General features: G+C 47.4%; 1 protein-coding gene across 7 annotated transcripts in view; it reads left to right on the forward strand.

Annotated features, from left to right (window-relative positions):
• Window positions 1–17174, forward strand: part of TTLL6 (tubulin tyrosine ligase like 6) — a 592552-nt gene that overhangs the window by 70150 nt on the left and 505228 nt on the right. For 6 of the 7 annotated variants that reach the window (XM_069634591.1, XM_069634596.1, XM_069634593.1 and 3 more), the window contains exon 2: window positions 12582–12779. In XM_069634591.1, coding sequence (XP_069490692.1) covers window positions 12582–12779 — 198 coding nt within the window. Of the gene's footprint in view, window positions 1–3926; window positions 3986–12581; window positions 12780–17174 lie in introns of those variants that run through there. The other variant, XM_069634595.1, reaches the window with a different exon arrangement.

The raw sequence follows: 17174 nt of genomic DNA on the forward strand, positions 1-17174 counted from the left end.
CCCCTCCTGATACCCTGGGATTCACATGGGCCCAATCTGTCTTCACTTATCTAGGCATAGTAGTGTCACGTCATCCGTAACGGGTCTTTGAAGAGAATTACCAAAAATACCTCACAAACCTTACGGTAAAGATACGGGGCTGGAACAAACTTCCGATCTCATTGGCAGGCAGGATAGGGATACTGAAGATGGTAGTACTGCCCCAACTCTTGTATAGATTTGCCAATGTTCCACAGTGGCCGGTTGGCGAGTTCTTCCAAGCGTTGACTTGTACCCTTAATACCCTACTCTGGCACCCGGGCGCGGTCTGCCTTAAGCTCAAGACCCTGGCTGCCCCGATGGAGATTGGCGGCTTCGGGGCGCCTGACTTCCTCAAGTACTAGTTGGCGACACAACTCTAATACACCACATATTGGTTTAACATATCGGACCCCCCACCTCATGTCAGGCTTGAAAGGTTAACAATCAGTGACCGGGACATCCGCTCTCTGGTGATCACACCCATGCCAAGGGTACCAGACTCACTTGACCCGGTGACATGCACATCATTGGCTTTTTCCAAAACGTGGCAACTATTGGGTATCACCCATCCTTTCCATGGTAATCTACTGCTGTGGAATTTTCTCCCAGAGGTCCCGCAAGTTCCTCCCTCTGTTGTCCGCCGGTGGGCTGGGGCAGGATATGAACTACTCTGTGACATATTTGAGCAGGGTAACTTCATAGAGTGGCCTGACCTTCCGCTATCCTTGAGGCAGAAACCTTCCGTTTGGCTGCAATACTCATCCCTCTGGAAACTCCTTAAACATAAATACCCGAGCTTTCCGGCACTGCCACCTGATGAGGCTGCAATCACTGAACTGTCCTCACCCTCCCCCTCCCCCATGAGGGGCAAAATCTCCAGGCCGTACACCTTGGTGCAGACCGGGTCGCCCCTCGCACTCTCCAAATGAAAACATACTTGGGAGGTCGACCTCGGTCTGGAAATGACAGATGAACGCTGGGCCCATATGTGCGCACGCATCCATGGAGTTTCCTTCAACTCTCGATTTAAATGGATCCAATTCAAGCTACTCCACAGGTACCATTACACCCCGACCAGGCTGCACCGTATCTCGAACGACTTCTCCCCGAGGTGCCCCAGATGTGGCTGCGACGACACTGGCTATATCCACATGATCTGGTCCTGACTCCGCCTCACTCAATTCTGGAGCGCAGTATGCTCTACCATGTCGGCTATCCTCGAACACCCTATCACCCCATCCCCAAAGAGGTCTCTTTTCCACGACTTTCCAGAGCTCCACCGGGATTCCAGGAAACTGACTGGCCTCTGCATGCTACTTGCAGTGCGTTCTATCCTACTTTGCTGGCTCTGGCCTACCACTCCTACTCACGCACAGTGGCTCAAGGTAGTTACATGGGCTTCTGACACCGAGGAATCCTGGGCGAAACAACACCCCACCCACTCCAGACCTAGAGATATTTGGTTAAAGTTTTGCTCATTTATGTCTCCCTCTGATGCCGCCTCGGACCCTGCATCCCCAGCCCTCTCCTCTCGCTCCTGCCCAGGTAGTTCCTGAATTGTCTTCCACTTAGCCCTGCACCCACCTTGTATGTATCCCCCATGTGTATAAATTGATTTTTGTGCCCGCTCTATACATCTGTAATGCCTGCTTTGCTTTGATTGTACATGCTCTGTATGTTACTCACCTATACCTGTGCTACCAAGCTGAATAAATAAAAGTAAAAAAAAACAATGGTTTTTGTTCAGAAAGATTAGGTAGAGGGACACGTCAAGGGTGTCCTTGGTCCCGTTGCTTTTTGCTCTCACTATGGAACCTCTGGCTGCAAAGATCAAGGGAGATGAGTTGGTTCGGGAAGTCCAATTTGGTGAAGCCTGTCAAAAATGATGGCTATACACGGATGACATGTTGCTGGTGATTCAAGAAATAAGAGAATCAGTTAAAGCACTGATGAACCGAATCAACGAATTTCATGAGTATTCTGGATATAAAATAAACTGGTCCAAATCAGAAGCAATGCCTGCATCAAAGACGTGTACTGCCCTTTTCTGCTAACACTGTCTTTTCGTCACTACTCTTCTGATTTGCTACAGATCAAAATGTTGTCTACGTACTGAATAATGGCACTATCCAAATGTATATTTCCCAGATCCATCTGAAGGACCCTATTTAAGATGGAGGGTGATTCACAGTGAACATATGGTAATCTTGTGTGTTTCCACTTTCGGTTTCTATACAGAAAGGAGGTTAAGTTCTGTGACTCTTCGTGGAGGGGTATAGAGAAGACAGCGTTATTCAAATCTATTACCGTGAAATGGGTAGCTTCCGGTGGAATGCTACATAGAATTGTTGCTGGATTTGGAACTAACACAAATTCTGCCTCAACAATTTGGTTCAAAGGATGTAAATCCTGAATAAAATGCCACAATTTCCCCTTCGCCTTCTTCACCCGGTACACAGCGGCATTACACTGTGACTCAGAAGGGACTAAAATGCCTTGCTTCACTAGCGGGCGGTCATCTCATGAATGCCTTTGTCTGCTTCCCTGGATAGAGGGTATTGTCTTGCCCTCAGTAAAATAGCCCGTGGAATGAGCTTTATTTTGACAGCTCACGCTCCCTTTAATAGGTCCACATCATACGGACTACTAGTCCATAGAACACTGGGTACTGTAAGGAAGGCATGGTATCAACAGTAAGACGGACACAAGTGACCACAGTTCAAGGGTGTTTATTGAACTTCAAAAAGGGGTTGAAAAACGCCTGTCTAATCCTAAATCTAAAAATGGGAGCAAGCTACGACCATCAAATGATAATAACGCAGTCCTAGTGGTGTCTTGTCAAAATAAAAGGGCCTATACTAATAAACCTATTGCCAATCATTATCTCTAAATACAAATAGTGTGGGAAACAATGGGGGTCATTACTAGTTTGGAGGTAGCCATGGTGCTATTAGCGCCATGGCTGCCTCCAAACTTGTGTCCGGGTTCTTTGAATGGGGACTTACCGGGTCATTCCAACCTTTGAGGACCGGGTAAATCCCCATTCAAAATACCCATCCCCATTCGAGCCCCCATAGTGCTCAATGGGAATGGGGAGGGAGCTAATAACGGGCCCGTTATTAGCTCCGTAGGGACCTCGTAATGCGGCGGTCATTAGGAGTGCGGCGTTAAGGGATTAACGGCACAGTCATCCTTACCGGCACTGTTAACCCCTTACCGCTGCACTCGTAATGACCCCCAATGTTATGTAAAAGAAAGAAGTGTTCAAGAAATGATATGTCAGGATGTTCAGGCCGTTGACCTCCCTTCCCCACGTTTTCAGAAAGGGTAAAGCGGCACACTCGAGCTTGGCACAGTCTCTGGCTTCTTCAGCATGGGGGTGCAGTTCAAACATTAGCATCAGGGCCTTCTGTGCCCAAGTCTCTTTGCCTATAAAAGTCTCTTCTTTCAAAGGACCTGATGCAACAAACAAACAATAAGTTCCTTTCCTCTTAGGATTTTACATGTATTAAAATCCTTAGGTGATTCCTTATTCACTTCGCCTTTTAACACAATGCTTGTAGGATTTCCATCCATCCAATTTCTCAGGTGATTCACGGTTCACCCCGGATCTCCCTCAGCCAGGCTCAGATTCATTACTCAACACAATGTTCAATCCGTCTCCCTCCACCGGGCTCGGACCAATTTTTATTCACTTTCACACAAACTTGTTTTAAACCCAAAGTTTTCATTTGATCTCCCTCTTTCGTGGCTCGGACCAACTTCATATACCTTGTCATCAACTTTCTTTACTGTATCAACATCAAAGACTTTCGATTGTGCACAGGATTTTGCTTGACCTGTTGCAGGACCACTTCGATTCACAATACTTTTGCTACTCTTTCGCTTTTGCCCCCTCTCAGCTGGATACCTTACAGAGACCTTCGGATGAGCATGCATGCTGTGCCGGACCACTCTGTCAAAGGTATTGTATCTTGGTTTCAAAGTTCAATCACTCATCTGTTGTTCCATTTTACTTGTGTTGGTTATCACATGTGTTTCATACACCGTTCGCTTCAGCGCTCACCATACAATGTTGCCGCTTGCAACCTTGGCTTCAATACAGACCTGTCTGGTATCAACCTCTCCAACTCACCGTTGTGCTAATTTCACTTGTGCTGCTTTGTTGTGGCAGCCAAGGACAGTACCACAGCAGCAGGTGATTCTCCCTGCCTTGATTATGGACGCAGGAGGGCCCCGAGTACCTCCGACACACAATGCAGGATTCTTCAGCTTGGTTTCCTGGTCTTACGCTTTCTATTCTCGGGTTTCATGAAAGTAATGGTTCCTTGTTGAAAAGGTCATGGGCACTTCCCTCTTCTTGATCCCCTTCTGTTTCTCCGTCTTTCTCCTCATGTTAAACTGCCATCTTGGAACTGCTGTTTCCTCACGTGCTTTTCCTTGCTCACAGTGTGCTCCCGTGCTCTGCCTTTTATCCATGTGGGGCAGTGTAATGGAAGTCAGGTGTGCATGATGATCAGTAATTTCCTGACCCTGCCTGACCGTTGTATTAGGACATGTTAGGTGTACGGCTGGGGTGATAGTCCGTTTTCTCTCATAGTGAGCTGTCCGTGAGAAAGTGTTTGTGCTGTGAAAGGTGGGTGGAGGTGTTGAGTTCCTAAGTATCCTACCTGGTAGGATGGGGTAAAGGTGTTACAGGAAGGGGATACCGCTTCTCACCATGCAGTGCCCCACTCCTCGAAGACCCCTCAACCAGGTGATCCTCCTGCACTGGTCCACCTCCTGCACTGGTCCACCCCCTGCACTGGTCCACCCCCAGGAACTGGATCCAAAAGCGATGGCTGTTTCCTGGCCGCCGGAATGACAGATCCCAGGGGACTAGTGTGTGAAACACCTTCAGGTTTCTCACAGTACACGCGCCAGGTGTTCCTCGAGAAATAACGGTGGTCCCTTTTTCAACAAAATCATTCTCTGTAGCACTTTCTGTAGTGTATTCTCACCCAATAGGTAATGCTCATGGAAAACACTGCCTTGTGATCTGAACGATAATTTTCAAACAATTCCTCATCCTTCAAATCAGTCGTTCTGTACCCCTCACCTACTGTGAATACTGGCCTCCATTCCCATTGTGTGTCGTCAGTCCAGTGTAATACAACTCTTTCGCCCCTTACTATGACTGCCTCCAATTCTATTGGTAACACCTGTCCTTCCTTTTCGTCTAAGGGAACCTCTGTTCTAAACAAAAACTCATTGGGTATACTTAGCAGCTTGCCTTGTATCCCTCGAAGCCATGCTATTAGCACTTCCACTCCATACTGAAATAGCTCGGAGTTTGCTGGTGCCCCCCTCTCTACGTTCTGCCCGCAATATGCTTGAATAAGTTTCCTCATGTTCATGTAGTGAATTCCTAGAGTCCAACACACTATACCCTGGTCCGTGAATGAGATGGTCATATTGAGTCAGCTCATCATGTCTCTACCCATTATGTTTACTGGTGTCTGTCAGGAATATTACAATGGCATCGTCAGGTCATGTTCTCCTATGGAAATCAGAGGTTCGTCCGCAAAAGGAACCAAATCTGAAGCCGCAGAGAATCCCTGCACATTCATGGCAATGCCTGACATTGGGTATCTCCCTTCCCTAATACAGGATTGAGTAACCCCCATATCTACAAGAAAAGAGAAAGTCTTGTTGCCTATTCTCACCCCTATATGTGGTTTTGCATTTGTGTCGGGTGTAATGGATAGGACTGAACACATCAGGTTCATCTGTGGGCTGTCCTATTGTGGATATAATGTCATCCCTTTCCCGGTGAAAAGGTTGCTCCCCACTACAGTCACTCCCTCCCCCAGCTTCCATACATGAGTTTTCATTGTGAAGTCTGTGTGTTGTGGCTACAGCGTTCTGCTGCACCAGTGCTTGTTGTGCTGGTTGGGGTTGCTGCACATGTCCCTGTTCTTGCGGTGCATTTGTCATGGGTTGGTATTGCTGCATTGGCATGCTCTATGCTTGCACTGATTCTGGTGTGTATGCCTTCTGCATGCGTGTGATCTTGGGCATAATAGTCAACTTGTTCTGTCTTGTCATTCCCCCATTCTGTTGCATTCTCTGGCTGCATATTTGTGATATGTAACCTATCCTTCCGCATAGCCAGCATTGTATTGGATCCCCCCTTGGTCTCAGCTGTCCCCCATTAAATCCGTCTCCACCCTGTTGCATCGAATGTCCAAACCCTCTTCCCTGGGGCACTCGTCCTTGTGCCCTTGGCCAGTGGTTTGCGTTGCCACTTCCTACAAAGCCTCCTCCTACTCACTGTGATTTTGCACATTCTGGGCAACTATTCCCTCTCCACTTGTCAACATCGCCCCTTCCATTGTGTACTTTGATAGCTTCTTCTGCATTAACTTCACCTCTTCCAGCTTTCTCTCCTCACACTTCTTTCTTGCATTCTACTGCATTAACCTACAATAGTGCACTATAGTTAGCTCTATCTCTGTCCATGGTTTAGCCTCCACGCTTACTAACTTCAGCTTCTTCTGTACCTGCTCTGGCAGCCCTTGACATAATATGTGATAAAATAATCCCACTGTTCTATCCTGTGATTCTCTGGGTTTGAGACGCCAACGCTCTTGTATCTCCTGATTGTATTGAAGTGGGTCCTCATCCTCACGCATTTTGCGTGCCTTAATCATGCTAGTGTCCAATGTGTCTGGACATTGTTCTCTTACAGCTTGCCATATGGCTGCTCAACATTTATTGCAAGGTGCGCCATCATGTGCCGTGTTCTCTGCTGTCACTCCAGAATATCCTGCCCTTTTGCAAACATCTGCTACCTCCCCAACCTGTCCTATTCCTCTTTCTCTTCTCTGTACTTCCTCCATTATCTCTGCCCACTCTTTACCTTCTTCCTCCTTGTTGTTACATTTCAGAGCTTCCTCTCCTGTGTGACCTTGGTTGCTTGAAGTTTTCTTGTCTAATTTGAGCAATAGCTGTCCACCTACCCATTCATTTGTCAGGACTATCGCCTCATGATCCCCACTATGTCTGTCCGTCCCTCATCGTCTCTTCTCAGTTTCGCTTGCAAGATTACACGCCCTATGTTTGCCACTGATAGCGTCTGCTTTTTTATTCACTGGCTTTGTGCCGCTAAGTGTGTCTTTGCTGCTATATGCGGGTGGTGCAAAAATGGGGTTGGTATATCCTGCCACAGCTTTCAATTCCCTTATGGGGTAAAATCCCTGACCTTCTACTGTTGGGTCTGTGTCTGCAGTGTGAGGAGTGGAGCCATCGGTGATACGCCTCCCCCATCGCGTTCGCTCAACATCCATTGCTTTTGGGACGGGTTCCCTTCCTCGTCCTGAAACATTTTCCATAGCTCTAATTTAGCCTAACAGTTACTTAATTTCTTTCCCTTATAGGCTGCATGTAAATACGTGGTCATGTGTTGCTGCACATATTTGGAAAAGCTACCATCCTTGGGCCATGGCTTTACCATTTTGCCATCGGTATCGCGAGTCCATTCCGCTCTATACTTGCTTATTTTGTCTTGATACCGCGGGAGGGACTTGCACAAATGATGAATGGGTGTATCTCTCATGGTGACACGTTACCTTTTAATCAACAATATTTACTTGACCTAAAATCTGGATTTCCCACACCTTTAAATACCTTTATTAATTCACAGTTCGCATAATCATCAACACTTTTCTATAACATTTTTAAAAACCATAACAATCCAAATAATCATTCCATCAGCCTCTCTGGCTCACCACCATCAACTAGAGCATGCTCCACCCTTAAGGCCAAATCGGAACGGCCCTCATGTGCTCTTTGAGCACAGTGCAAATGGCATAACACTTTTCACCAATTCAACAACAGTTCACCAAACCGAGAAGCACCTCAAGTCCTATTCAACAACCTCACATTTGTGTGTGACGCCACAAACCCTCAAAGAAACCCCTAATACTTCAAAATATGCTCCGACCTTTCACAATACAAACACAAGAACAAACATAACATAACGCACAGCCATCTTCCTGCCTCACCAAAACACAGGGTATGCCAAAGAATCTTGTGGTCCTTCTTCTATACCGCTGCATCTAGGAATACATCTCAATGAGATAAATTAAGAAACCACCTTCCGTGACCTAAGTTAGCGCCTCTTGCTAATACCTAGACAAAGGGAACCATACATAATATCTTCCATGAACTGAGCTGACCTGCCTAGAGCATAGGTATCCTTTTTATACGTGTTTTAATATTTTTCATCCATAAACCAAGCGAACGCCCACATCACAGGTAACCTTTTTATAGTATTTTTCTATTTTTCATCCATAGACTAAGCTGACCACCTGAACTGACTGCCTAAAAACACGTAACCATCACAAAAACACAAAACGACAGCACTAAACAAACTTTCCCCTCCCAATATTTGCGGTATAGTTGATTCTATACTGTGAGAAACCTGAAGGTACTCTCACATCCGCCCCCCAGGGATCTTCTGGTCTGGTGGCCAGTGAAGGGCCATCACTTTTGGATCCCAATCCAGGGGCAGACCAATGAGGGAGAATCACCTTGGCAGAGGTGTATAAAGGGAGAGAAACCAAGCAAGCAGGAGAAGGAGAACTGGCGTGGTGAAACGAGACCAGGAGGGCCGAACTCTGGCAACAATCCCAGAGGACCGGCAGGATCTGGAGCAAGCGAGTTGCGTGGTGGGTGCAGGACCAGGAGATTTCGAATTGGAAGGTGAGCAGCTGGAGCTGCCAAACAGTTGAGAAGCAGAGGGGATGCGGCCCGCATCCAATGCAAGATGCTATAAGGATGCTGGCGTGTGAAGATACTAGCCCGGCGAGTAAGTGGAGCACAGGTGTTCTACTTCCCTGCTACAGAAAAGGTGAGCAAGAGCAGCGGGAACCGCCATTGGGTAGACTCACAGAGCCGGTGAGTGCCAGAGGACAAGTGAAAACCGGAACGCTCCCAGGGGACCCCAGGCAAGTAACGGTCCATGAATGCAAGTGAATACGAACTGTATTGAATACTGAACTGAATGGAAAGTGCTTTTAGAATAAGATCACTTCATAATGGATACCGAATGAACATTTGAAGTCGAACCGACATACTGAATGTCAGACTGTACGAAAACAGCACTGTGAGCAGAACTCGAGTATATGGGAAATTGAACAGTCACTTGAGTATTCCAATAACCAATGTGAGAAAGAACCCCAAGTCTATGGCAAGGCAAAAGACTGATGCAGGAGAGTGCTACACTAACCAAACAGCATACAAGTGTGTGAAGTTGGAAGCCTGAAGCAGAAGAGCCTGTGAGGGGGCCGAACAAGGTTAAGTTGAACCTATGATTGCGCAACCTGTAATGGGTGGACCGTTGTTATGGACTTGATGGTCGTGCAGAGTATGAATACCTCCGTCCCCAAGTACCACACAGACAACACCAGAAACACTGCCTGTGCGGTCTTTGAGGCCACAGGTGTGGTAGTCCGTCGGGCCTGGATTCAGGAACAGCCAGAAGAACCCCTTGAACGCTGTAAGGCAATGGATTATGAGGTTATGCACAGAGCAGGAAGAATAAACACAAGAACACAGGTAACTTGACACTGCTTACCTATGTGTACTGAAAGGTTGCCCAGAGACGTGAGGAAGGACTGGACCCCAGGGCAGGAGATGTATGAGGTCAGGAGTATAGACAGGTAAACACCTAGCGTGGGGCCTGAGGCCAGGTTCCAAAATAATGAGACGTGATCCGTACAGTATCCAGGGACGATACCGTGGTCAGTCAACAAGAGGACCAAAGTTCGAACAGTAGAAGGGTGAGGCAGAGGAATCCGTGGAACAAAGCGTAGTCAGGCAACAGGAGGTCCAAAGTTTCGAACAGTAGAAGGTTGAGGCAAAGCAGTCCGTGGGGCAAAGCGTAGTCAGGCAACAGGAGGTCCAAAGTTCGAACAGTAGAAGGGTGAGGCAAAGCAATCCGTGGAACAAAGCGTGGTCGAGGAAACAATCCGTAAATCAAACCGAAGAACTAAGCGTCACGTGATCCAGGAGGAAAACAGCTGTGAAGCAACGCTCCTTGTTTCCGGAAGCCTTTAACCAATGTCAGAAGTCACGTGATACGTGACACGGAAGCGTTGCTGCGTGATGGAAAATCACGTGATCCGTGACGCGCGGGTCTCCGTGGGCAGCGCGAGGCGCTATGACGAGACGGAATCCTCCAGCTCAGCTGCCAAGAACGGGAGGGGCGATAGACGCCCGTTCTGCCATGCTGTAATCTACCATGATGGGCGAAGGGATGCAAGGGAGTACGTGAGCTAGGGTGCGTGTGTGGGGTAGTGGGAGGGACGGAGGCCGAGGGCGGGCAAAGAGCACCTGTAGGAGATGCACTCGGTGCGGGAGACGTGACAACCGTGTGGTCTGACAACTGTGCCTAGACCAAGGAGTTCCCTACTGAGAAAATCAGACATCACAAATCAAGCCAAGAAGAAGTATAGGGCACGTGGTTGCGCAACCTATGATGGGTGGACCGTGTGGTCTGACAACTGCACATTGACCAGGGAGCCCTAAATGAGGACATGCAAAAGACATTGGGCCTCATCACGACTTGGGCGTTACCGCCGACGGTATTACCGCCGGCGGTATTAGCCCTACCGCCGAACTCCCCGGCACTAATAGCGCCGGATCACGAGTTCGGCGGTAATGTTAATCCCCATTCCCCATTGAGCCCATTCGGGAATGCCCCAATCCCAATTGGGCTCAATGGGGAATTTTCGCGCTCTTACGGCCGGCGGATTTCCCGCTGGCGGTAATAGTGTGAATTTTCAGCAGATTTCCCCCCAGCTCAGAGCTGGGGCGAAATCTGCCGAAGCCCTGATTTGGCAGATCCTTAAATCCGGCAGTAATAGCGCAACCGCCTAATTCAAGGGTTAGCGCCAAAGTCGTGATGAGGCCCATTGTGAGCAAGCGACCGAGAACTGTAAAATGAATGGTAAAGCAATCTAGAAGGCGGGTCAAGTGGACCTATTGTTTTCTTAGGATGAACATTGAGCAAGTGAAAGCAGTATAAAGAGGTTGCTTAAGCAAAGGTAAAGCAATCATAGGGCAATGTTTACTGTCTTTATTATCAATCAAAATGACAGGGATTGCAATTGAATAGCATAACGATTGCAAAGCTCTCATCGTACAAACATGTCACACCGTTTTAACTTTAAATGACATCACAAACCAAGTTGCATCCCATAAAATCCACCGGGGAAGGGAATTAGTCAGTTCAGGAAAACCATATATGTAATTCATAGGGATTAGTATAACCATTGGATAGCCATATCTGGTGGCTTCTCCTAGGAGCACCTCTAAATGTTACAAATACAAAGTGGCAGGTCAGCAGGAAAGTAATTGGCCACCGCAACAGCGTGCCTTAACGTGAAAGGTGGCTAAGGATTGGACAGAACAGGTCTTCACAGCCTTGGCAGCCTAGACAGCTACCAGGCTGAGTGAAACTATTCAAGGCAATGGGAACGATCACAAAGGTGCTGTGTGTGCCCAATAAGTTGCCATCTCTGATCACCTAGGTCTTGAAAAAGAACTTTCAGCTTTGAACCTTTATAGTAATTGTATCTTCCCTCCTCTGGTTTGATGGGAACAGCTTTCCTCCATCTACCTCAAATTAATAGGCTTTGTCCTGTTCTTTCAGTTCACGTGTGTAGAGACCACAAAAATGGCTCTCTCCTGTCTGTAATTATGAGGATTTCAGCTTGTATTCTCGCAGGTGCTTTATTGCCTTGGTAAACTGGAAACTTTCCATCTTTGCTTGTCCTTGGTGAGGCTCTGCACAGTGGCTGCTCTGCACAGTGGCTGCACTGGAAGCTTTGTCTGTCTGACCCTCTCTGTATTCTAAGGTTTGCCTTGCATTCCCCATTCACTTCAATGCACCTATGGCTTCTATCTTTGTTCTTATGGCTGTCCATATTAGTCGCAAATTAAGTATGAGCAAGCTATGTATATGTAGTCTTAGGCATCTTGCTGTTTCTGCGCAGCTGAAGATTTACTGGTGTAAGTGTGTCGGTCCTCTAAATACTATGGGCCATAAGCATTTGTTCTGTGTCTATCAGCAATAAACTAAAGCGTTCGTGTAGCTTCCTGCATGGATGTCTATCTGCTTCATGTCTAACGCATCTATGTCGTGATGTCAGTGATGACATCGTCAACATCATCAGCTCCGTCGAGTCTATAGTCAGTCAACTTGCTCGATCAATGACAACTGCATCTCTTCCATGTAATCAATAGGGTATGGTTTGAATGGCTGCCTGAGCGAGTAATGTTTCTCGTATCTGCGATACATCAATGATAGTGATGAAGAGCCTAGGAGTGATGTGCATCTTTCATTTCCCTGTCTTCAGCCTGCGAGTTGGGTGTGGGTCACAAGGGCCAGACTTGGGTCCCCTCTTCGGGTACCTGGGCTTTGGGGCTCTTGGTTGAACGATATTGAGCCCATTTATCTGGAAAGGGAGAATAGCTGGGTGGCTGATGGTACGTTTTTTTAATTATTTTTTCAGGATGAAAGCCCCGGGCTTGCTGCTAGATCTACCAGGCAGCCTCGAGACCAAACACCTAACTCTATCAGAAGTACCGGAGCCCAGCGTTCCTCCAGAACCACCGCCTGAGACCCCTGGGCCCAGCGCAACGGAGTCTTGCGAAAGCCCCCGCACCCTGGATGCAAACATACCCCGGAGGAAGAAGAGAAGGAAGAGAAGGTTAGTTGTGCTACCGTCCCATCTCCCCAAAACCTGTCCTCTCTCCTGACCCCAGAGAGCAGGGTAGGGCATTGGTTGCTAAAATCGGGAAATACCAAATTAGTGCCATGCTGATGTTATGTTATTGAGATTTATATCATGCTCCGCTGCCATTTACATATTCTCCAAGCACTCTGGTGGTTCTGATAGAAAGTGGGGTGCGTGGGGTTAGTGGAGATAGATGGGAAAATGCAAGATGGCTTTGCTGCTGTGTGAATGCCTGCAGACTGGAAGCACCCTGAGGTCTGCATGGGGTCGGTGTCTAGGTGTTCTGTGTCAAGATCATAGAGTATGGAAAGCCAGCACGTATTAACCGATGGGAGAAGATACATGAGGCTCCCATTAAAGAGATTTCACTATTAACTCTACGTGGAGCACCATCATAGGATGAAAGGTCCTTGTTAGATATTTAATAATAGAATTCACCCGCAGTCCTTAACCAGCAGATTTAACCCATGGTAAGAAATATGTCACAGGATGGTCTCACCCTTCAGAGCCACCTCTCAGCCCAGATTGGGAAAATTCCCTAAATAGATACATTTCAGGGGATCGTGTAACCCACACAGGCAATGCTGTGATTGGGCACAGCCCTTCCAGGGCCAGCCGTTTGCCGCGGCGCCTTGGGCACAGGTCTCTTTTAGGTGCGCTCTGTTGCCTTTGGCCAGCTGGATGCAGGGACCTGCGCACCTCGATATACATGCGGGATACAGCAACCTATTTGGTCATGGAGCTTTCACTCACAGTACAACTCCATGTACTGAGCGTTTAGTGTTTGCTTACACATACTGCATTTTTCGGTGCTTTGGTTGACAATATATTTAAGCAAACATTGATATCACGGTACAGAAGTCCCTGCACCCCGTTGGCCGTGCCCATCAGGACGTTTTTAAAAGGGACCTGCTCCCAAGGTACTTTACCGAAACGTCCGGCACCGAAAGTGCTGTGTTGGAATGTCCGGTTTTGACCCTTACAGAGACCCTGTGGTCTGTACTAAGAGATTTCACCCCGACAAAACACTTTCCACAGCCACTCGCAACCTTTTATCTGAGTGCGTTACTCTCTGAAAAACTAGGACATGGGCACCACCCTTTTAAATGAATAATAAACTCGAGAATGTTTTTATAATATATGGTGTAATGGTCCTAACCACTATCCACACTACACTTATGTGGAACATAGAGTAAAACTAACAGAAAATCCATCAGTTTTGGTCGCACACATTCGCAAATCAATGCTGACATTTTCTGATGTTCATTCATTAAGATTCAAATTCAACATTGTGGTTCTGAGCTACTTCTTTCTTTGCTGCTCTCTTCTGCTCAGATTGCACCATCCAATCAACACAGAGGCAGATGAGCACCAATGCATTTCGGACCCTGTGTCCTTCGACAGGGATGGCTCTGTGTCAGTGGTTCGTGACTCATAGTATCTTTCTTAATCAGACCAAAAAGTCAGTTTACCAGTCTGTGCAACAGCAAATGTGCTACTCTGCTTCAGAGAAGAGCAGCACGTATTTTCAAACTGTTGCTGATACACCATGCGAACAGTACACTGTTGTTAATGTTTGCATGGTGTCTCCGCGACTGTTTCAAGACACATTAAAGGACAGAAGCAGGCAGATTCACGGTATATTCCAAAACCTGTAGCAAATGTTTGGTGCAATGTATGCATGGACTGGGTTCCTCCATCGAATATATTGAAGTTCTTCGGCTTGAAACAGCTTTAGCTAATGGAGTTCTATGCCATGGAAGATATGGAGGAGTGTATGTACCACTGAACCGTGTGAAAGGAAGATTTACGTATTGTGCTGCAGATAATCTGGACTTCCTTGAGAACACACATGATGGAAAGGGAACCCTTTATGCAACTTTGATGAATTATTATCAATAATGTAATGACAAGGATGAATCACAGACCATAGCATTGTACAATTCAAGCATGCTGAATTGTTCCCTTCAGAAACTACCCTGCTTCATGACCGACTATATCCTACAATGGCTCAAAACCCCTGAAGCCAAAGTGAACACTTTTTAAATAATTCTGATGTTAACAGAAGTGCTAAGGATTTCAAATCCTTAAGAGGAATAGGTTTGCTATGTTTTCTTTGCAAAACCTGAAGTATAGCCAGTGCCTTAAGTGGCAGGGGAAAATGAGCTGGGGCTCATCAGGGGGGCGTAGTATAATGGTGGGGTGTCACCTGCTGGCTCGTTAGGCCACACCCCCGTGACAAGCCCTGGCTTAATGGGCTACAGGCACCCCCGCCAGGCATCTTTTTGTAGAGATCAGCACCCTCTTCCCCCTGGGTGAGAGGGTGCTGATCTCTGCATCTATTAACTAAAGGGATGCCTCGTGGCGGACAGCGCCACATATTTTCAGACTTAATCTTGGCGCTGCCTGCCCCTCTCCAGGCATTCCTTTAGCTAAGAGATGCAGTGATCACCCTCAGATGATAGCTGCATCTCTTAGCTAAAAGGATGCCTGGCGAGGGGCAGCAGCACCATTAAGGCTAAAAAGGTGAGAACGTGGAAAGCTGAGGCATTTTTTCCTAACGCCTGAAGCTACTGTGAATGAGCGGGAGCTTCAGGCTTTAGAAAAAAAGGTCTTGGCTGCCTCCGGCCTCAACTTTTTTTTAATAATGGGGGCACCAGCCCACTGGCTTCTCTTGGTTAAAGGGATGCCTCGCAGGTGCCGGCGCCACCATTATGAAGAAAATTCCCTTTTTTCTAAAGCCTAAAGCTCTTGCACATGAGCGAAAGTGTCACTCCCTTCCTCCTCACCATGATCTTCTGTGGAGCTATCAGGGATGTCTGTCTTCTTCTTTCTAGGGGCCACCTTGTGTTCTCCTGTCTTCTTTCTTGTCTTCTTTTCGTGCAAATAAGGACGAGCTCCGTTGGAGGCCACATTGTCTCGGTGTCACAACACCAGATCACAGGGTATCCCGGGAGCCAGTCCTCAAACAGGGAAAAAGCCTCCGGCTGAAAAAACCCTGATAGATCTTGTCTAGTAGGAGGTGGCTGAATGTGAAGTCTTGGGAGTAATCCTTGTGGCAGAAGGTAGTTGTTGAAGGCGAAATCCCGAAAGATGGCGCACAGGATCCCCCACCCGAAAAAATGGAACCAAATGAGAAAGGTGAGGGGCTGAGAAGGTAGGTTTAAAGAGAGGATACTGAGGTGAAGAGTACTGAACAATCGATGCAAAGGACAGTGGAAAGCACAAGGATACAGGACGAAGAGGATGGGCATGACTACGTTGCAAAGAAAAACAACACTAAAAGGTAAGCGCAACCAAACAGGGAAGAGAGAGCGGGGGAGGCCCCGAAACGGAAAGTAGCAGGAGGTCGGGATGAGAACCGGTAACAGAGGAAAACGGGAGAGCGAGAGAACACGAGAGGACAGAGAACCAGGAGTTTGAGAGAGCGAGCGGAGGGAGGAGCAAGGACAAAGTGCGGGCAAAGAGATGTCTGCAAAGACAGAAGTCACGGAGTCATGACAAAAGAGAGAGGAGCGTAAGCTCAAAGAACGAAGCAGCTAGCATTGGGGAATCCGGGTAAGATCGTAGGTGCAACGCACCGAGCCGCAGCACGGAAGACAGTATAAGGATGCAGCGGCCATCTTTGATTCAACAACTAGACCGCTCAAGGAGAACGGTAAGAAATGTAGTGGAAAGTTCAATGGAGCTTCCACAAATGCCACAACTTCCATACGGGGCGCATGACAGTATGCCCCCTATTCTTGGGGGGCCCCAGGGTTTGCCTGGATGGGGTCTATGAAACTTCCTGACAAGCAATGGAGCATGGATATGGCATAGTGGTTCCCATGTACGTTCAGCCTTCGTGTAACCCTTCCAATTAACAAGATATTGGAGACTCCCGTGGTGGTAACGTGAATCTGCCAAATGTGAGACTTCATACTCCTCTGGTTCAGTAGGAATTGAGAACTTGGGGTTGGTATTCTTCCGGTGTTAGGAGTCTGGTCCGTAAGCATTGAGCAACAAGGAATGAAAAAAATGGGGTGAACCCTGCTTAAATGTGAAGGGAGCTTGAGTTAAAAAGCCACAGGGTTGATCTTCCGTACAATACGAAATGGTCCAATGAACCTCGGAGCAAATTTTCCAGTATGGATCCACCGGGGTAGATACTTCGTGGCCAACCAAACCTTAGAGCCTTCCTTCCATGGTGGGTTGGATTGTCTCTTCTTATCTGCCCAGACCTTATAGTTCTTACGGCTAGCCGTCAATGTATCGCAAGCCTGTTTATGGGTTTCCCTGAGGGACTGGGTAAATTGTTCGATTGAAGGTAACTTGGAAGTATCGGACATGTCTAAAGGTAGATGACTAGGATTATACCCATAGGTGCAG

This window comes from Ambystoma mexicanum, chromosome 13 (assembly GCF_040938575.1).
Source record: "Ambystoma mexicanum isolate Mex_15411 chromosome 13, UKY_AmexF1_1, whole genome shotgun sequence".
Classification (NCBI taxonomy): domain Eukaryota; kingdom Metazoa; phylum Chordata; class Amphibia; order Caudata; family Ambystomatidae; genus Ambystoma; species Ambystoma mexicanum.